The 22,599-nt window shown below is 39.7% G+C and overlaps 2 protein-coding genes across 4 annotated transcripts in view; both read right to left on the bottom strand.

Moving 5' to 3' along the window:
• Positions 1–22,599, bottom strand: part of poc1a (POC1 centriolar protein A) — a 256,921-nt gene that overhangs the window by 89,197 nt on the left and 145,125 nt on the right. The window lies entirely within an intron of this gene.
• The window catches only part of LOC113541980 (nck-associated protein 5-like), a 39,000-nt gene continuing 19,214 nt past the window's right edge, over positions 2,814–22,599 (bottom strand). For 2 of the 3 annotated variants that reach the window (XM_053227015.1, XM_053227017.1), the window contains exons 7-13: positions 21,448–21,540; positions 14,387–17,169; positions 13,850–13,982; positions 11,849–11,927; positions 10,287–10,538; positions 9,959–10,077; positions 2,814–4,466 (exon numbers count right to left, since the gene is read on the bottom strand). In XM_053227015.1, the coding sequence (XP_053082990.1) occupies positions 4,221–4,466; positions 9,959–10,077; positions 10,287–10,538; positions 11,849–11,927; positions 13,850–13,982; positions 14,387–17,169; positions 21,448–21,540 (3,705 nt within the window). In that variant the 3' untranslated portion in view covers positions 2,814–4,220. Of the gene's footprint in view, positions 4,467–8,683; positions 8,727–9,958; positions 10,078–10,286; positions 10,539–11,848; positions 11,928–13,849; positions 13,983–14,386; positions 17,170–21,447; positions 21,541–22,599 lie in introns of all 3 variants that reach the window. The other variant, XM_053227018.1, reaches the window with a different exon arrangement.

Below are 22,599 nucleotides of genomic sequence, written 5' to 3'. Positions count from 1 at the left end.
GTGTGTGTGTGCTGATTGTGTGTGAGTGAGTGAGTGTGTGTGTGTGTGCTGATTGTGTGTGTGTGCTGATTGTGTGTGAGTGAGTGAGTGTGTGTGTGTGCTGATTGTGTGTGTGTGCTGATTGTGTGTGTGTGCTGATTGTGTGAGTGTGTGTGTGTGCTGATTGTGTGTGTGTGCTGATTGTGTGTGTGTGCTGATTGTGTGTGTGTGTGTGTGTGCTGATTGTGTGTGTGCTGATTGTGTGTGAGTGTGTGTGTGTGTGTGTGTGTGTGCTGATTGTGTTCAGTACTTCTACAGTTGCATGAATGAATAAAATTAAAGAATGAAATGAGCACATTTACCTCGTTTACTTCAGGAACATCACAAACTTTTCAGCTTTAATCCTTCATCAGTGTGTTCAGCTTCTGTCACTCTCCCAGTACTGAACACCACGTTACCTTCCGTACTGAACACTACATTACCTTCAGTACTTAACACAACACTACCTTCAGTACTTAACACAACACTACCTTCAGTACTGAACACAACACTACCTTCAGTACTGAACACCACGTTACCTTCCGTACTTAACACAACACTACCTTCAGTACTGAACACAACACTACCTTCAGTACTGAACACAACACTACCTTCAGTACTGAACACAACACTACCTTCAGTACTGAACACCACGTTACCTTCCGTACTTAACACAACACTACCTTCAGTACTGAACACAACACTACCTTCAGTACTGAACACAACACTACCTTCAGTACTGAACACCACACTACCTTCAGTACTGAACACAACACTACCTTCAGTACTGAACACCACGTTACCTTCCGTACTTAACACAACACTACCTTCAGTACTGAACACAACACTACCTTCAGTACTGAACACCACGTTACCTTCCGTACTTAACACAACACTACCTTCAGTACTGAACACCACGTTACCTTCCGTACTTAACACAACACTACCTTCAGTACTTAACACATTACCTTCAGTACTGAACACAACACTACCTTCAGTACTTAACACAACACTACCTTCAGTACTGAACACAACACTACCTTCAGTACTGAACACAACACTACCTTCAGTACTGAACACCACGTTACCTTCCGTACTTAACACAACACTACCTTCAGTACTTAACACAACACTACCTTCAGTACTGAACACAACACTACCTTCAGTACTGAACACCACGTTACCTTCCGTACTTAACACAACACTACCTTCAGTACTGAACACAACACTACCTTCAGTACTTAACACAACACTACCTTCAGTACTTAACACCACGTTACCTTCCGTACTTAACACAACACTACCTTCCGTACTTAACACAACACTACCTTCCGTACTTAACACAACACTACCTTCCGTACTGAACACAACACTACCTTCAGTACTGAACACAACACTACCTTCAGTACTGAACACAACATTACCTTCAGTACTGAACATTACCTTCAGTACTTAACACAACACTACCTTCAGTACTTAACATTACCTTCAGTACTTAACACCACGTTTCCTTCAGTATAATTTAAAACACACTTCATTACCAGGACAAAACCAAAAACTCTACACACGAACATCTACAGCGGATATAAAAGTTTACACACCCTGTTAAAGCTGCAGGTTTTTGTGAAATAAAAAAAGAAACAGATAAATCATGTCAGATCTTTCATCACCTTTAATGTGATACAGAAACCAACAACCTTCAAGAGAAAAACAGATAGAAATGTTTTGGGGAAAAGAAAAAAATGTACAATAACCTGGTTGCATAAGTATGTGCACCCTTTTGTAATGGGTCATGTGACTGCTCAGACTGAACCAATCACAATCAATCTCACGTTCAGATGTAATTCTCACACAGCTGTCATTCTGATCTTTAGCAGCTGATCTTTATTCTGACCTCAAATAAAGATCAGCTGCTTCTGTACGAGTTTCTTCACATCTTCTTGGTTTCATCCGACTGCTGAAGCCAAAGAGCTTACAAATGAAAGCTGTCGATCAGGAGAGGCGTATAAAAGAAATTCTGTATAAAATGAAACACCGTGAAGGTCATCATCAACAAGTGGAGAAAATGGAGCTCCACAGTGACATCACCAAGAACAGGACGTTCCTCCAAAACTGAAGAAGGCTGCTGAGAGACCTACAGCAACATTAAAGCAGCTGCAGGAACATCTGGCCAAGTACTGATCACTCTGTGCACGTGACAACAATCTCTCGTATCCTTCACGTGTCTGGGGTAGAGTGTCTGGGAAGCCCACAAGTTTTCTCACAAAAACCAGAGATTGAGGTGGAAACTTTGGAATAATTCTAAAAGATGTCTTCCAAAAACAAGACAGCTGATCACCCAAAGAACACCATACCCACGGTGAAGCACGGTGGTGGCAGCATCACAAGTATTAGTTAAGGGGTGAGCATCTTCATGCAACCAGGTTATTGTACATTTTTTTCCTTTTCCTTTTTTTCCTCTAAAACGTTTCTATATGTTTTTCACTTGAATGTTTTTGGTTCTATTTCACATTAAAGATGGAAAAAGATCTGACGATTTATAATCACAAAAAGCTGCAATTTCAACAGGGGTGTGTAAACTTTTTATATCCACTGTAGATGCTGTATTCCAACCTTCTTATCCTTTAACCTTCAGTGAACTTCACCTGCTCTGTTTGGAAAAGACGATGGACGATGGAGTGTGTGTGTGTGTGTGTGTGTGTGTGTGTGTGTGTGTGTGTGTGTGTGTGCTGATATTGTGTCGTTATTCCTGTTGAAGTAAACGATCGAATAGAGCACACTTTATTTTTTAACTTATTTATACTGAAGATGAAGAGAGACGACGCTTTAACACTCAGACACTTTACTTCATTAACGAGTTTGTGTGTTAATGCTCTTAATAACAACTCGAAGTTTCCCCAAGAAGATTTAAATATAAAAATAAATCGGAGAAAGAAAAGGAGACAGAATGAATAAGACTTAATAAAGAAATAAGAATAACAGGGAGAGATGACAGATAAACAGAGTCTTCAGAGAAAACGCAGAATAATTCTCTTCATTTCACTTTAAAATGAAGTGACCCGTCAGTGTGTCCATAAGATTTTATTTATTTATTTATTTATTTATTTATTTATTTATGGCTTTGTAATTTGTCTTCTATGCTATTTATGTACACAGCACCATAAACCTCATTATTATTAATATTAATATTATTATTATTATTATTATTATTAATATTATTCACAGGGAAAAATTCAGTGCACGAGATACAGAAAGTCCATTCAGTTATAAAGAACAAATCCATATGAACATAATATAAATAAAATAATATAAATTGATAACAACAGGAGCAGAGACGACACGGCAATAAACAGTTCAGTTTAGTCAACGTTGGCAAAAACATAAATATTTAAACACAAGAAAAAGGAAAAAATGTAATAAATAAAAATGTATTGAAGTCTGCAGTGTGTGTGAGACAGGAGCAGGGTTCTGTAGATACAACAGGAAATAATTCAATATCTCAAGAAATTTTATTGAATTTTTATAGTTATTTTTTTATACTTATTTTAATTTCAAATACATTATTATCTCACTCACTTGGCCCCGCCTCTCATCTGTGGCCCCACCCCTCTACCTGTGCGCTCCCCACCTGGCTCCACCCCTCGGCTCTGGCCCCGCCCCTCTCTCTCTCTCTTGAACTCACTCCTTTAAAGTTGTGGGATTTAATATAATATGTCAAAGGTCACAGTAGTTTTTTTTTTATTATTTTATGCTAATGCGATGCTAATCACAGGTAAGAGTCAGAGACGTGTTCATCCTTCATTACAGTGATCTGTTAGTTACTCACCGTTTTCCGTCTGAAGGTCATGCGTTTGTTTGTTTTTTCGGTCAGTGGATAGAAGTATGCTAGAATATTTTATATTTTGCTCAAACAAAACACATGGATGGTGTTTATGGACAGGAAGGAGTGTGTGTGTGTGTGTGTGTTTTTTTTTTAGTGCAGAATGAAGCTGATCTTTTTTCTCACACCTGATTTTTTTTTCAGTTCAGAATTATTCAGGCAAAACTGATATAAAATGCGAATAAAAACCAGACATTAGCGTGAGCGCTCTGCTGAAGGATCCGTTCCTGCTTTTGCAGCTTCAGTTGTTCCAAAATACAAACTGAGTTCAGCAGGATCAGTTCACTTTTCAACTTTTTTCTCCTTTTTATTTATTTATTTTTTACCCCTGACTTCCGCACGAGGACAGACTGTCGTACAGCGAGTCGCTGAGGGATTCCGGGGTTTCAGACACTTGAGGCCGATTTGGAGATAAAAGTTCTTCACTTCGTTCCTTCATTAAATCTGCATTTCCGTCTTTCACCGTGTCCTGGGCTCCGTGACTGCGACTCTTCCCTCGTCGTCCTCCTGACGGTGAAACGTTTCTTTGTTCCACATCACGAGGAACCTGAGGAACTTTATCCAAACTCTGTGAAAACAAACAAAACATCACAGACTTGTACAATAATACTAACGATTATAGTAAATTTACACAAACAGATCAGGACTGATGTGATACAGGAAACACACGTACAAAAAAAAATGTCTGGCTCCGCCCACTTCTAGCTGCCTGGCTCCACCCTTGATGTTATTTAATCTTACAGAATATTAGTAGATTTCTTTAAAAGGTTCTCCTGTTTGGCAGTAAGACGATAATCAGACGCCGTGTTACACGAACCAGCAGCTACGCTTCGTCTTTAACTCGATTTTAACAAGATGGCTTCCTGCGTCTCCACCGACGACTTGGTTACAATATCAACACAGTCAGCAGTTCAGCAGCGTAAACTGAACAACAGTGACAATTTTTTTAAAGAAAAGTTAACAGCAATCATGCACAGTGACATCATCATTACTGACATCTTCCCAGGAAGTGTTCAAGAAGTAATCAGGAAGTAGTCACAGTGTATTCAGGAAGTAATCAGGAAGTGTTCCAGAACTGTTCAGGAAGTAATGAGGAAGAGTTCATGGAGTATTCAGGAAGTAATCAGGAAGTAATCAGGACGTGTTCAGGAAGTAATCAGGACTATACCAGTGAAGTAACAAAACAACCTGTAACATTAAAATGATAGTTCCTTGTTTATAAGACAAAAACACACACACACACACACCTGAAACCCTGAATCTGAACTCGTGCACCTTTTAAAGTCGTGATGTTGATGATTATTGAATGCATCACTGGGAGATTTATTTAAAAACAGCATGAGAGCGAGGAGCTAAAAATCTCCCTGCTGATCTAAACACTCAAGTGTTTCCACTAGAGTGTGTGTGTGTGTGTGTGTGTGTGTGTGAGTGTGTAAAATAATAGAGATTGTTTGCAGTGCAACATCTGATGGTGAAGATCCTCCGTCAATGTTCTCATCCTTTCAGTTTCCATGGCAACCGCTGACCCAATCAGGAACAAGTGGAGGTTAATCATCAGTGTTTAGATGCTCAGTGACACGTTTTTCTTCTCTTTGTCATCTTATTTTATCTGTCCACTGTGCAACACACACACACACACACACACAGAGCGTGATGGTGCTGAGCCTCGAGTGTGTGTTAAAGCTCCTTCAATGCTGTGTGTGTGTTAAAGAATGATGGAGGTCAGTGCTGTTATAATCCTCCGCACTGCTTTCTCTAATCAATTCTAAAGACACACTGACAGTTTCTGTATTGACATGTAATTGATAAGAGATAAAGAGCTCTTTCTCTCTCACACACACACACACACACACACACACACACACACAAATCCTGTGCTCTAATAGAACATTTTGTGGTTTATCAGCTAGTTTTGAAATCAGATGCTGTTTTATTTTCTGATAAGCAAAGCAACAAAAATCCGCCCCACACCTCGACGTCACCTGACACACGACAACGTTCACATCCCTTACAAAAAAAATCACGTACGTTTCACGTGTGATCATAAATTTTTCCCACGTTTATGTGAGTAATATGTAATCATATGTATGAAAAAAGGTGGATTTCAGCATGTTGGGTCCTGAAATTTGCACAAAATAAAAACACACCACATGAATAATGTGATCAAATGCACGAAGCAAATGAAAAGAAAAAACATCCTACATGTGAAAAATAAAATCGTACAAAACAATGTGATGTGTCTAAAAATTTCACAGGTCATGTGATTAGTGACACGTGAAGTTCACGTGACTTTTCTGTAAGCGTATTTAGAGTGGTTTAGAGAAGTGTTTGATAGTTTCTGTCTCCTCACGCTGAGGTCTCACTGCTTCAGCATCCGGGTTCCTCAGTGATGGAACGAGCTCCACTCCGAGCGTCCTCATGTCTCTACTCTTTACACAAAGCGGTAAAGCTCCTCCTCTTCAGACACGCTGAACTCTGCAGCACCTTTTGGATTCTTTCTTGATTTTGTATTATAAATGCACTTTGGTTTGAAATTTGTTTCTGATTTTCAAAACCTGATTGTTCTTGTTTTTGATTTCCCTCCACATTTTCTCCTCAGTTTAGTCCTGGCTAATTCCCGCCCACCAGTCAGCCCTGCCCTATCACACGACAGCTACCATCCGGGGAGAGTGAAGGCTAACACGTGTTTCCTCTGAGACACGTGAAGCCAAACATTTTTTTTTTTTTTTTTGAGCTGCTGCTCATACTGCGGGTGTAACACACTCGGAGGAAAGCGCTATCTGCCCTCTTACACATACATGAGCTCACAGATACACACGATTGGCTAGTGTCGCTGTGATTGACAGGGGAGAGAGAGTAAGTCCCTCCCACCCAGAGAGAACAGCCAATCGTTGCGACGGATAGCTGTGACATCGTCCGGGATTCAGAATCACGATCTGCAGATGATAGGTCGAATTTCTGTTGCAGTGTTATTTATGCGTTTAGAGCCGTGTTCAGATTGTTCAGTATTTACGTGAGGAAAGTTCCTGGTATTCAGAGTCGGGTTACGCGGATGCTTTAAGTGGGTTTTCTGAGCTCCACGTTCAGATTATTAAAATCACCTGAAAAAAACCTGAAAAAAATCAGGGATAGAAAATACGGACTGAGAAAGGAAATGGTGTTTTTTTTCTTTGCTGTAAAATGTCCTGAAGCCTGTCTCAGGTGTGATTCTCCTTTTTACTGTGAGTTAACATCCACTAAATCCAATAGGCAGCCTATCTAGTGGTTATATAACCTCCCCTTATTCACTCTCCCTCGTTTATTAGGTGCTGTTATCTAGTACCACTTCAGGACAGAGATCTCTGCTGTGAACGAAGGTCAGTGGTGTTATAATGCTTCATTACGAGCGATGTGTCGGAAATAACAGACACTTTTTATATTCTGGTTCTGATTTTTTTTCTTCATAGTGAAAATAACGCTGTGTAGCTGGTTGAGCTAATTTATCTGATAAATACATTTATTATCTATCAGTTATAATTTTACATATGCATTTATATATATTTCAGTAATTACTACAGTAAAATTGTGATCCATTAAAAATGACACTATATTTATTAGTTATTTCATGGCAATATAAAACCTTTCCCCAACAAAATAAATAAATAAAAAAGGCCTAATGCTGGGTGTGAATCAATATTTGGCTCGATATCTGACAGGAGCATCTTCTGATTCATTCTTATGAGAAAACACTGCCTCAGGTGTTTCCATGATGGAGCACGCAAACACAGACCCTTTTGGGAAACGCAGCAATTTTACACACGTTTAAAGGAAAGGAGAGAGTTTAAATAGAAAACCAAGTTACTGAAGAAGTTATTAAAGAAAATAAGTTTTCAAGCCTCTGGAAATATAAACTCCATTCCTGAATCACAGAGACGCTCTCTTTTTCCAAAATATCATGCGCTTTTTATCCTCCATGATGTTTATACTGTACTGTCTCTAAATCTGACGTGGTGTCCTTAGTGTTTGTCCCGTTAGTGTTGCCATAATTCAGGTTTTGATTTAGTTACATTTTACGGTTCCTTTACATGCAAGAACCTGGAGAACATGCTAGATGTGTGTGTGTGTGTGTGTGTGTGTGTATATATATATATATATATATACACACACACACACAAACACAATACTGTGCAAAAGTCTTGGCACCCTATTAGTTGGTTTTTTTTTAGTACAAACTTTGTTATAGATGTTTATTTTCTGGCTTCTACATTATTGATTCAGTACAAAAACATTTTCGATTCCAAACATTAGTTTTCCAGCACAAAATGAAATGTTCCAGAAAAATGTTTGTATGTCAGTAAAGAAAGCAGCAGATTCCATAAGAGACACTTTTCAGATAAAAACATAATGAAGGCTGCTGGGTTTCGCTGCAGAAATAAGAAGCGAGTCGACAGTCAAAGTCTCCAGAAGAACTGTGGCTGCTTCTGCAAGATGCTCAGTAACACTTCCAGCTCATTTCCTTATAAAACTGCACACACTGCACCTCAGATACTGTTTATTTATTTAAAGTGAAGGATCGTCACATTAAATACTGACTTTGTTTCATTTATTACTGTTTACTGCTCTTTATAGGATTTTTTAATGTAGAAAAATTTAGTTTCATTATTTTTGAAGGCGTCTTTACTCTACAGCATTTCTTTACACGTGTCTTTAGACTTTTACACAGTACTGTATATATATATGTGTGTGTGTGTGTGTGTGTGTAAAATCTTTTTTTCATCTACAATATATTAATTTAATTTAATTTACCTTTAAGGGTTCCTTGATTTATCTCTCTGGAGAAACTTGAACCCTACAGCATAGGAAGAACATTTTTAGAAAAGCTGGAATTTTGCTTCAATGGAAACCTTATTGATGCATCCAAAGTTCTACAAAGAACCAAATCTTGGACAATTATACACACTTAAAGTTTTAAAGAGAACGACTCTACATGTGATTTTCACCTGTCATGGGTTCTGTAAATACTGAGTAGTCAGCAAAAAAAGGATTCTAGATGAGCATCAAGGAACCGTTATAACTTTTTAAAGATCCTTTAAGTAAAAATGGTTCTACAATTATAGCTACAGATTTTATCCTATAAAAAGTATGACGTCGTTCTTTAGTAAATTTAAAAACTGTAATTATTGGTAATTTGCTGTAAGTAACAGTAACTCCGCTTCATCACACCACCCCGTCACTCAGTATTTTACTGTAACACACACAATGTGTTTTATAAAAGCTGCTAAAGGTGCCATTACTTATGAGCCATTGAAGATCACGTCAGATTAAAGTGAACTGCTGAACTTAAATTATTTAAGAGAGATAAAAGACAATTCAGAGCTTTTATTTAAAAAAGAAAAAAAGTCCACTATGTTCATGTCTGTGCAAAAAAACTCTGACTGAACACACACACACACACACACATGCATACACACACACACATTCTACCATGTTACTAATACAATTTTTATTTTATTATTCAGTTAAATGTTTATAAAAGTGTCTTCTGCTGAATATTGATGTATATGCTTTTAAATGAATAGAGTGTTATAGAGGCTGTAACGATACTTCATCATGACTTCATACCGTGATAACAACGTCTGAAAGAATGCTAAAGAATTATAAAGAAAGAATTTTTTAAAATAAATTATATATAAATATGATAAATGAATTATAAAAATTATTATTAAGAATAATTATCATTTGTAGCAAGATAAACCACTGGAGTGGACGATCATCGTATCGGGAATTTATCACATCATTACTCTTAGCGCTTATTAGTAACTCACAGAAATATACATTATTTTTAGTTATAGTTAACTGGTGATTGAAATCGGTTCCTTATTAACAATTTATCATAAAAATATTCTTTTAAATGTAAAGTGTTTTAAACTCAGAATAAAAAGTGCCTCATAAATATAGATTATTATTATTATTATTAACATATTTTAGTGTATTCTATGATCTTCACTCGAGTGTGTGTGTGTGTGTGTGTGTGTGTGTGTGTGTGTGTGTGTGTGTGTGTGTTTTTGCTCGTGTTCTCACCCGCTTTGATGGTGTTTGTTGGCTCGGTGGCTCCGCCTGTCCCTCTGATCCTCTCTGTTTGGGAAACGCCCAGTTTGCAGTGGGCGGGGCTTGAAAATGAGCTCCATAGACGTCAATGTCTGTAAAGGAAGCGTTTAAAATAAAGATGAAATATCAGTATGGAAGAGAAATAAAACAATTCGATGTATTTAGTTGCAGAAATTTACACTTTTTCCCCTCATTAAGAAAACGAGGAGAGATTAGGCATGAATATTCAAATTTGTAGAAGATGTCTGAACCGATTTAGTGAAGCTGTTATGAGCTTCCTGTTTAAAAAACCCTCACACACCTTCATGGATGGTGCTGGACAGATGCACACTCGTCCCCTTGGCCTCTAGTGGAGAAGTGTAGAGTACAGAAGTGTTCACTTCGTCTAAAGACGCTAGTCCTCCCTCTAGGGTTCGTGTTTTTCGAGCTTTCATTGCCGCTTGGTGAGGAACAGACGAGCTCTGGAGCTTAGGGTTGAGTTTTCCAGCAGCGCTGTTGGCGTAGTCGGGAAGCGGGAACGTCCCAATCCCACTGTCCAGAGTGCGCATGGAGCCTGAGGGGGAGAGAGAGAAATACTCTTTATATTTCATTTATTTTTATAAAGCAACTCTAATCATTTTTACACTGATTCTTTAAACTCATTTGGGTGTAATATAAAGTTTTTATTTATCGTTTTGTTTTCTTATTTATTATCTGTTTTAATATTTTACTTTGTATTTAGTTTTTTTAAGCTGTAAAATGTGAGTCATAAATCATTCCTATTTACACATTTTTACATTCTTTAAAAATAATTTTAAATATATAAATTTAAACAATTATACTTTTCCAGTTCAGGAGATTCACCCAACCTGATCACAGTTTCATTATTAGCACAATATTCTATTTAAAAAGTGTTAAATTTCCAGTTCCATCATTTTATTTTTACAGTCAAATTCTGAATATTAATTAGCGAGTATTTATTTTACTGTTGCTTAGCAGCATGCCTAAATCCTTATTCATGCTTGTTGTCATGGTTACATCCCAACACATTAACCAGGAGCGTTGTTTTTATTACTGTAACAATATCCGCAAACCTGCCGGCCAATCGGAAACTGGGGTTTTTTCCTGGTCGTGGTGTAAAATGACATCACTGTCTGAGCTGAATATCACAATATTTAATAGAAGTGCTGATTAACACACACAGGAGGTTCCGGTAAGATCCGGAGCGGTACATTAGTGTTAGTGTAGTATCTGAAGCCCTCGTGGTTCCTCTCACACTGCGGCTCTTTAATAAATGACCTGCACTTTAGCTCCAACACTTATTGGCCTTGTGCTCATATTGGCCTCCTGAGGTGGGCATTAAGTGACATAAAACAAAATTAAGTGACAAAACCAGCGTAGTGTCGCTCACAGCCTGAGGGGAAAAGATCCATCAGACCGAGAGCCAATTACAATTTGTGTCAGAAACTAAAGACAAATGTTGAGGTAAAGGTTATAGCTCTGTTATCCTGCGGCCGAGGTCCAGTGAGGCTCGAGCTGTGTCCCAAACGCTGGCGTTCCAAACAAGAACTTTTATTAGGGTTCACTCTCGTAGGAAAACAACATGCGTAGGCTAATAGAGAGCTAGATATTAGCATGTCAGCTTCGTAGTGGTTATTATGGGTTATTATGATACACATCATTATGGGTAATTCGCACACTGAGAATTATATTACCCAATCAAACATCTCCTTATAAGACTGTGTGTGTGTGCGTGTGTGTGTGTGTGTGTGTTCTGGAGTTTAGGACAGAACTGTAAAATGGTTCTAGTAAGTAATGGATGCTAGTAATGGGACGAAGCATCCGGTAAAAACCTGGCTTGAGGATTTGGAATTCTGTTCTCACCTTTAAAGTGCTGCGAGCTGACGGACTCGGCCAGGCTCTCGTCAGACGTCACGTCATCGCCTCGGCTCATTTCTGAACACTGAGAGAGAGAGAGAGAGAGAGAGAGAGATAGGAGGTGGAGAATGAAGTGTAAACAAAGAATATTTAGACATATACTTCAATACACTCTAACCACAATGGTCTAATTGTTGTACTCCGAACCTGGGAAGAGACAACGTCTGACTCGAAAATGTTCAACGGATCAGACGCCCAAGTCAGAAACTAGGCAATTCAAGCTCCGCCTTTTCAGAGTTCGCAACTCATTTACTTTTGCATCAATTTTTACTTCATAAATTCTGATTTGTAACTTAATTCAGGCGATGTATGAGTTAACTATACTATACAGAGGGGTGTTTTTGCATGCGGGAGCTGATTAGCCCTCTCGCTGGGAGAATTTCAAAAAGACAAAATGTAGAGCTGCATGATTCTTAACGAAATATGGATTTTTCACAATCGAAGTATTCTGCACATAATATTAAACAAGTGTTCAGCACAAATTTGCTCCAAACTGCAATCATTTGGGGCATTTTAACATTCAGTCACATCTTTCTGACGTTGTTTCTTCCTTTTTTCTTCTGTAGATTAACGAGCTTCAGTTGTATGTATCATGTGGTAAAACATCTCTATGCTGATTGGTCACAGTGAGTAAGGAGGAATAGTAGCACTCTACTGTTTTATTCAGTGGACAGTGCTGCAGAATCGACGCTGTTTTTCAGTGGAACTGCACTGAGAAACAAATCGAGATGCAATATATTATAGAGCCCTAGCAGAAGTTGTGGTTTCATATCCTAATATGCCTGTAAGTTAGCGTTTTTACTGTTGATCAGATGGTTAATGTGACAGATGAGTCTCAGGACGTTAGCAGGAATTAAATGACTTGACAACGACACATCGTTCATATGACACCGTGTTTTCAGCCGCGTAAATAATTACAGTGACTCATAGCAAACAACATTCACAATGTCAGTCAACTCCCAAATGCAATTTCCCAAACAGGCTTATGAGACAGAGCAGTAACACAATTTACGCCCAAAGCAGTCTCAGTTCATTAGTACGGCCATCCGTCTGTGCTTTCATATAAAACCCAAACATACCAGTGAGTAATAAACACTCAGACGGAAGAAGCAGGCAGAAGACAGACAACATCTCCGACGTCTCAAGGTCAGGTACCATGGCCATGGACATAATAAAGAGTTCTCCATGCAGCCATAGATTAGACTGTTCACTTAAACAAGTAAGAAAACTCAGGTATATAAAAAGCCTGAGAGACTTTACAGCAAACTACAAGTTACAGGATCATATCAGATGAAGAGACTTTAAATTACATTATATTAAGAACAAACAAGAGCGGAAGTGGATCAGGAGGTTTAGCAATGTGAGCTTTGTTGCCTGTCTGGGGCTCTAATATAGCAATCTAGTGGCTCATATCAACATCAGATGAAGCACTGAACCCAAACTGACAATCTGAACACAGAGCTAACACTATTTTCTCTGGTTTAACAGGCTGAAGAACAGTACAGCTCAGTGTAGCTTAAGAATAGCTCATTGTTTGAGTAACTCCATCCTCTAGGGGGCACTAAGGAGATCCCTAAAAGCTGTTATATAACAGTAGACCATGGGCTCTGTGCGTGTAAGCGTTGTACTACTCCAACAGTTGCAGCAGTTCCAGGATTATTTTGGGATTAAGATCAAGACTTAACCAGGGCTTCAGATAAGGAAACAGAATCATTCTGAATTCAAGCGACAGCGTAAAATATGAATATCTGTGAATATCATTAATGCGATTTTTACCACAAAGCAGTGTACATTTTGTTTTGTTCTCTTTGCAGACAGACTTTAAAGCAGCTCACACTCCAGACAAATGGAGTATAGCCTGGACAATACGGTACTTTGTGTATCTCCTCCTAAATAGAATTGCTTTTACAATCCAAACTCATTCAGAAAATCTCGATCGGTATTTACTTTTATCTCCTCCCCGCTCCTGGTTTGACGGACGCAGCTTTGCTGATGGCCGAAAACAGGACGTGACCTTTTAGAGTCGAAGGAAAGACGCCTGTGCATGATGCCAAAATTGGACGCTCCTCTGTCATCCACCCTGTTAGGAAATAAGGCGTGGTAATTTAATTGACCAATTAAATCACATTAGTAAATCTTCATTAAGCAGAAACAATATTGTATTACGCATAGAGTTAATAACATCAGGAGTTAGTCATTAATATTTAATGTCCAGTAGGCAAATGCCAATATTAAATTTGCATATTATGACATAATTGCCAAAAGTTTTATTAAGATTTCTGATATTATCACAGTATTTATAAAAGCTCATCCTGTGAAGATAATTTTGGGGTTGCTTTTTCAGAGAGCATGCAATTCTCCTTCAATTTAATCCACAATAAATACTGTGACAGACTTGTTTGGATCGTTTTGTATCATGTTAACAAAATATAAGAGTGTATCGTATATCAGCACCTGTCTAGTTTCTATTTTTCACTTCTTTACCTGTTCAGCAGCTGCTGCATGAAGCTGTCACCTGTCACTCCTGCGTACATCAGCGATAATTGACCTTGTGTTTGGTCCACGATAACTTCACACGAGCGTCCTCTCGCTGAACGATCGAGCGGAATTCCGACTCCTTTCACATACACCCTTTCATCCTCCAAAGCCTTCCGTAAATCCTCTGCTTTTTCCATGAGCTTTGAGATATTTAAACTTTCCACTACCTTCCTGGACCCTCCTTTGGCCCCTGAGATGTCTTTGGTTCCTGAGGAAGCGGATGATGAAGACGTATTTGATTTGATTTTGGACGTTTCTGGTTTGCGACTAAGGGCAGGAAGCTTGCTTTTCTTCAACCCAAACCAACTCGCAATCCCGTTGGATGCTTTCTGTTTCGTTTCCGCAGCTTGTCCTCGGTCTTGTTCCTGCAGTTTAAGCACATTTTCCTGGATTCCTCGCATGACCTTCTGCTCAATGGAGGATTGTGGGACAGAAAGTCTTTTCTCTTGAACAGACTTGGCCGAGTCAAGTGCAGATTTTGATGGAAGGGGAGGTGGGAAGGTGTCTACATGTGTAAAAGTCTTTTTCTTCCCAGCTGTGAGTTTTGGTGACTGATGCTTCTGAAGGTTCAGACGCTCTTCCTGAACTGGTTTCATTCCTCGAGGATATGAAGAGGCATTTCCAGCCTTGGATGGAGACTTGGATTGTCCTCTGGTAGGGCTGCTTTGGGGACTTGGTACTGTTTTGTTCAGTGGATTCGGACACTTCCCGTAGCTTCGCATTACCACAAGAGTATCACAAGAGGCTGTTGATGGCAGTCCTGCTCTGGTCTTTTGACTGTCTGGCTTTGTGATGTACTTCCTTTCTGCTGCTGCTGCTGCTGATGATGATGATGATGATGATGCGTGTACCTTGGCATAATTGCCAAAGCTATTTTTAGGATATGATTTTCCTTCTAGTGAGCCGGTGTGTTTTCGCTGTTCCAATGCGATTCTCTCGATTTGTCTGTCTGCTGTTTTGCTTCTTTCTCCTTTCCCAGTGGATGCAGCAGGTCTGCTAACACTAATTTGTGCTCCCCTTTTTACTCCTGGTTGATGCATATCTTCTACATTCTGCAGTCGTCCAAGGACTGCCAAACGTTCTTTGAATGGGTGATAACTCGTTTCACTATAGCTGCTGATGATTTCTCTCCTGTCTTGCACTGATGGCTGTCTGTCTCTTCTTTTAACCTCGACCTGAGACGCACTAGAAGATCCGCCCTTTGGAGATGAAACTGGAGGACCTCTTTCATGATATCCATCTTTCATGCTGGGGTAGCTCATCCTCTGGGCCTTATTTGCCGAAGATGACGCATTAGGGAGGCTGAAATGGTGCTGAGGTCTTTGCCAAACTGGACTTTCTGTGTCTGTGTCCTGATCTGATGAGGAGGAAGAAGAGTCACTTGTGCTCGTTGATGAATCTGAGGAAAGTGGATTGAGGACCTTTTCATCTCTCCAGTTCATTTTTTGCTTTTCAGAAACTTCTGTGGTGTCCTTGGTAGCTGTGGTGGAATTTGAAGTGGAAGGACCAACAACATTTTCATAGTGAGGTACCTGAGCACCTGCTTTAGAATCCTTGCTCAGTTTAGGGGCAGAGTGGCTACTAAACCCTGGATCTTTTATAGGAATGGATGATGTTTCCTCAGGAGTTGGTGGAGATGTCGGGGCTGAATGGGTGCCAGGTTGTGAATCTGTTTTAGAGCAAGTTCGTTCTGTTGTGGTCGCCTTCCGTGTCTGCATTTCATAGTTATTCCTGCATGGGATTTTTGAGTTTCGTGTCAGTTGAGGACTCAAGCGAAATGCATTGTTCTCCGATGCTGAAGGTATCTTGAGCAACTTCAAGAGCGTTGATGTTGAAGGTTTGGATTCACCAAACAAGGATGCTGGACTTTGCGTTGACTTTTTTTCTGTGACCTGCTGCTGTGAAAATGCTGAAGTGCTTCTCTCGGGCAATGAGGCTGAAGAATACGATCCAACTGATGCTTTCTTGGAGACTGTAGTTTCTTTAGAGGTTGGGAATTTTCCATTGCAGATCTCAGGCTCTTGATTCTCAGATGTTGTTGCAACTTTGAGAGGCTCCTTCATTTTCCCCCCCTTTGGTGATGGAATAGTTTCAGATTTCTTATCATGGTGATATTTATTGGTACTTTTTGATTTCGTAGGTGAAGTCTTGCTTGATTGTCTTTTTTTGCAGTCTTTCTTTGGATCTTCTGAGCTAGGCTGATTGGTTTTGTCTGTACTTAGCGCTTTTTCGGTACTCTGTCCTGAAGCACCACGTTCTTCTGACCACATTTGTCCTTTCTTATCATCTTTGCCAGAAGCTGATGGCACACTGAGTCCTTGATTACCCTTAAGCAACTCCAAGCTTGATCTATGCTGCAGGATAAGACAAGATGGACAACCTCCAAAGTTTAAAGATGCACGACTGTCCTGTTGTCCCTCAACGTTACCGTGAGTGTGTTCGTGAAGATCCGAATCTGAACTGGACTGTCTACACTGGTGTTGATGTGGACTTAGGTTCACCATGCTAGTCACCTCTCCTGGTAAAGGCGACTGTGTGTGAGGAAGATGATGATGATGATAGCAAGCGGATGGATGAAACTTCAGGGGATCCGATTCCTCCAGCTTACGAAGAACCTCCAGGATGTGTGCTTTCTTCTTGAGGAATGGAGACATGGCCTCCATGGAAGATGATGATGATGAAGCTTGAGTCGAGCTTTCTGTGATGTTTTGTGCACATTCATCACTGTCCTAAAGGGAGAAAAATAAATCTTTTGCATTTTTTGCAGCAAAGTAGCATTATGGTAAATGCGCTAAAACAAAAAATTAGCATTTTAATAAACTAGCGTTCTAGCAAACCAGTTAGCGTTATAGTAAATAATGCTAAAATCACATGTAGTTTAATGTAATTTATTCTCATTCACTGTTAAAATGAGTAATTATTTTGCTGACTCTGAGGGAATAAAGTCATTTTATAGCACTGATAAAACCGATAAAGTCACTTGTGATGCGTTTAATCTGGAATCTCTTCGTGTCCTGGTTTAGAAAATCGCCACGTCTCTCTTTGAGGACGAATAAACGAGGACTTTGTAGAAGAAGAACACAAAGAGAGCGACTTCAGTCTCACACGAGTGGCCTTGACAGAGCCACCGGCTTTATCTTTAATTAAAGAAGCAATTAATTTTCTAATCGTTGGGAGAAAAGGAACGTGTCATTCGCTCACCGCTCTCCTTCAGACGGACCGAGACAATCTGCACAACGCACTCGTTTACCGTCAGCGCAGCCCGAGGGGAATTTTTACATCCACGCTCCGAGAGAGCAAACGCGAATGAGTCACATTTCATAAACACTGAACAGCTTAATCGCCAAGAGTTTAAGAGCATAGATAAAAAAAATATTAAATTAATAACAAATAAACAAACACGGCTTTTAGTTACATTAAAGAGTTTAACTCTTATTCCTGTAAGAGCTTAAAGACAGATTCTATCATTCTTACAGCAGTCCTTTATTCTACAAAACTACATGAACAAGAAAAACACTGCTTTGATTAGCGTGTTTACTATGATGCTAGATTGTAGATTAGCGTGTTTACTATGACGCTAGATTGTAGATTAGCATGTTTACTATGACGCTAGATTGTAGATTAGCGTGTTTACTATGACGCTAGATTGTAGATTAGCATGTTTACTATGATGCTAGATTGTAGATTAGCGTGTTTACTATGACGCTAGATTGTAGATTAGCATGTTTACTATGACGCTAGATTGTAGATTAGCGTGTTTACTATGATGCTAGATTGTAGATTAGCGTGTTTACTATGATGCTAGATTGTAGATTAGCATGTTTACTATAATGCTAGATTGTAGATGTTAGATTTTTTATGTGACTGCAATGAAGAAAACAGTGTTTATTGTGATTATAGAGAGAAAATACTGAGTGAAGTGAATTAAAAAACATGAGAAAATATGAAGCTGTATTAAGAGGAAAAGATAAAAGGAAGCAGGCGAGGTCGGTGTGTGTGTGTGGAGGGGAACAAAAGAAATCTATAATCAATTTTACACCTCACACACACACCTCCTCGACAAAGCAATCAGAGGTGAAATGATTCTGTGTGTGTGTGTGTGTGTGTCTTCCTCAGAGAGAGAAATAAAGGAAGTCTCACTGCAGGTGATACAGAGGTATAGCGCAATTTCCACACTGAAGGAGAATGAGTTTGTAAAAAAAAAAAAAAAAAAAGGGCAGTAATTAAAAATACGAGTGTTTTCACGTCAGCGTTGAGTCTTAAATCACGGTTACGCTCCAGAGGAGGAGATCCGTCGTGCTATCGATCAGAACACTGCAGTAAAGAGCTCGGGTTCTGTCTCTGAGGCTGGAACACTTATCCAGACCATTTCTTTAGGTTTTATAGCAGTAAACTGAGGTGTTTATTTTAAACTCCTGCTTTATTGTGTGCTTGTGTCAGTGATGATGGATAGAAACAGAACCGCAGCAGAACCATAACGCCAGAGATCCTACTCACGGCACGTAGGGGGAAATGAGAAACGCAGAAAATGAGAAAACCACCAGCTTTCTGAGAGTTTCCGCATACATCCTGTTCTTCTGCACAATTTCAGTTCCTACAGAGTTCCTACAGAGTTCCTACAGAGTTCCTACAGAGTTCCTACAGAGTCACAGACTTCAGTTCAACAGTTCCATCAGTGTTTACGTGAGGAAAGTTCCTGGTATTCAGAGTCGGGTTACGCACCTGCTGTAGTGGATTTTCTGAGCTACACATTCAGATTATTAAAATCACCTGCATGTAGTTTTACACTAGCGTCTAAACCACTGCCTTTAAACACATACTCACATGATTGGCTAACGAGCAGAAATTATCCCATCCATTTTTCAGATGAAATCTCAAAGCAATCTGTTATTTCTGTTTTACTTGGTCTTTTTTCACTGAACAGACTGTAAAAAATCCCTTCTTTCATAACGCTCGCATAGAAGAATTCGGTCTATCAGTAACAGTCACACAGGAACTCTCATGATTCCTTAAATGTACACAGTTCAATAAATCTACACGCGCAGTCCATGGCCGTGAGGTTTTTTCCTCATTTCAACACTTATTTCGCCACAAAGAACATATAGATTATATATTTCTGTTCTTGAATAATGCAAACGTTATGTGAAACGATCATTACTTCAGTGGACAGAATATTTTTTTAACTAATTTTGAGGAAAATTAATGGAAATTACTCATTTGCAGCTGTTGAGATCAAAGTCAAATGATCCTTAGCTCACGAGGTTTTCTACGATGGGGTCACTTCCAAGTTATAATAATTAATGTAAGCTTACAGAGTTACTCGTCTGTCACAGACAGAATTAACATTCGCCTTACAGTGGGGTTCCTTAAGCCTGGATTAACTGATGATCCAAAATCCTTCCCAGATAATAGCACCAAGGTGGTTATGGTTACACTTCCTGTGTAACTCAGTGTTAGTGAATGTGGATAGATGAACATGTTACGTTCGCAGCTGGGATAAAGCATTGTTTTCGCTATTGTGGGATTGTCTTCTGTCCACTCTCAAAGTATTTTCGGAAATAAAATCATTCTAACTGAAAAATAACAAATCTAAGAACACTGTTATTGCTTACACAGTTACTGTATTTTACTTTCTATTGTACTAAACAATCAGTTTTTGAAAAAATAATCATGAAATTTTGTTTATTTCGATTTGTTTACAGCATACTCAAATGTGCTCACTTCCTGTAGAATATACCTAATGTCAGTGTGATTGACAGGTGAGAGAGCGTATGCCCCTCCCACCCAGACAGCGCGCCCAATTTTACTCCCTTGTCTCCCGGTCACGAAACTATTTCCTGTCGCGCCACTCAGCAGCAAAAGGTACTTTTTATGTTGGGAAAGTTCCTCGTATTCAGCACCAGGTTACTCGACTCTGCGTTCGTAGTGCACAGTGAGTGATTCGAGACGCGGCCCGTTGTTTAATGAACACTTGTATTTCTCCTCTCAGCACTAAATGACCCGAACGTCATCTCTGTAATAAAAATCAGATTTTTCAGAATGATTATTCAGGTTCATTACAAAGCACCTACAGTGTTTAATGAAAGATTCTTTTTAATATTGTTTTATTTTTAGTAAAAGTGTAATTTGGGTGATTTTGACCTGAACAGAAAGAACAGAACAGAACAGAGCAGAGCAGAGCGTCGACTCTCATTAATCCACACTACACGTTTAACTTTAGATTATTGTGTACTTTTATATTATTTTATCTGATATGATATTGTAGATGCGAGCTGATTGAGTCAGTAATATAAACCCAGCCTACAGCCACACACACACACCTCCACACACCATCAATCATTTTTTAATATCAGCTGAAAAACTCAGATAAAATTCCAGCATATTCAGATAAGAACAACATGAACCAAAATCTTTACACGCCTCTGTGATTTATTCACTTTACACATCAGCTGTGTGCTGGAGTTTATTTAGTTTATTTATTATCACAAACTGAGAGATCAGGAAATAACTGCCTCACACACACACACACACACACAACAGTGAGACTCCTTTCTGCCTGTATAAATGTATATCTGTACATCTATCTGTCTGTCTGTCTCTGTGTATCTGTGTGTGTGTGTGTGTGTGTGTGTGTTTGTGTGTGTGTGTGTGTGTGTGTGGTTAGAGCGCTGTCCCGTATCTCAGTATAACCTCTCAGTAATATTCAGTGTGACTCAGCGCAGTGTGATTATTACTCTGAATTTTGCCTGAACTGAACATTATCATTTAAACATTAGCATAATGGTGTGTGTATAAATAGCTCGCGCTTGTGACCTTTCCACAGCTTTTATTTCTGTTCAATGAGCAGCAGATATTTTAAACCAATCATTTTGTTTGACTTTTTTTTCTAATCTAATTTTCTCCACTACTGTGCATTTGTGTTTTTCTGCCTGACACATTAGCAGTGAACAGTTCGGAGGTCACGAATGATTTAATTTGTGGTGTACATCAGACACTCTTCTGCTTACCGTCACTTTCCCCTGAGAGGTGATGGCGTCCGGCGTCTCGCCGATGATTAGCGATGGATCTGATCTGTGATCTGCGCACGATACTGACGACAACTAAACACACAGAAACAGTGACGTTAGTAACGACCAGGTCATCATTACAGGCAGACGGATAGGTTCAACCTCCTACAGAAAGGTGACAGGAGAGAGGTGCTGTAAGAATGTGAGCTTTCCTGCGCATCCTGTGTCCGCATTATATGCTTTCCGCAATATATGCTTTCCCCCATTCCCACATTCTCCCCCATTCCCACATTTTCCCCCATTCCCACATTCTCCCAACATTCCCACATTCTTCCCCATTCCCACATTCTCCCCCATTCCCACATTTTCCCCCATTCCCACATTTTCCCCCATTCCCACATTCTCCCAACATTCCCACATTCTCCCAACATTCCCACATTCTTCCCCATTCCCACATTCTCCCAACATTCCCACATTCTACCCCATTCTCTCCCCATTCCCACATTCTATCCCCATTCCCACATTCTCCCAACATTCCCACATTCTATCCCCATTCCCACATTCTCCCAACATTCCCACATTCTATCCCGATTCCCACATTCTCCCAACATTCCCACATTCTACCCCATTCCCACATTCTACCCCATTCCCACATTCTCCCAACATTCCCACATTCTCGCAACATTCCCACATTCTCCCTCATTCCCACATTCTACCCCCATTCCCACATTCTATCCCCATTCTCACATTCTCCCCCATTCCCACATTTTCCCCCCATTCCCACATTCTCCCAACATTCCCACATTTTCCCAACATTCCCACATTCTCCCCCATTCCCACATTCTACCCCCATTCCCACATTCTCCCAACATTCCCACATTCTATCCCCATTCCTACATTCTCCCAACATTCCCACATTCTCTCCCCATTCCCACACTCTCCCCCTATTCCCTCCCCATTCCCACATTCTCTCCCCATTCCCACATTCTCTCCCCATTCCCACATTCTCTCCCCATTCCCACATTCTCTCCCCATTCCCCCCCGCCCCAAATGTCCTCCATAGCCGTTGTAGTTTTCCACCTCCATCATGTGTAATCAGATGGGGTCTCAGTACTCAAACCAGGAAATCGGGTGACGGAGCTGCACCATCAG

The sequence above is a fragment of the Pangasianodon hypophthalmus genome, chromosome 20 (assembly GCF_027358585.1).
Source record: "Pangasianodon hypophthalmus isolate fPanHyp1 chromosome 20, fPanHyp1.pri, whole genome shotgun sequence".
Classification (NCBI taxonomy): Eukaryota; Metazoa; Chordata; class Actinopteri; order Siluriformes; family Pangasiidae; genus Pangasianodon; species Pangasianodon hypophthalmus.
The sequence above is the reverse complement of the archived record's forward strand: the minus strand, read 5'-3'. Positions and strand labels throughout refer to the sequence as shown.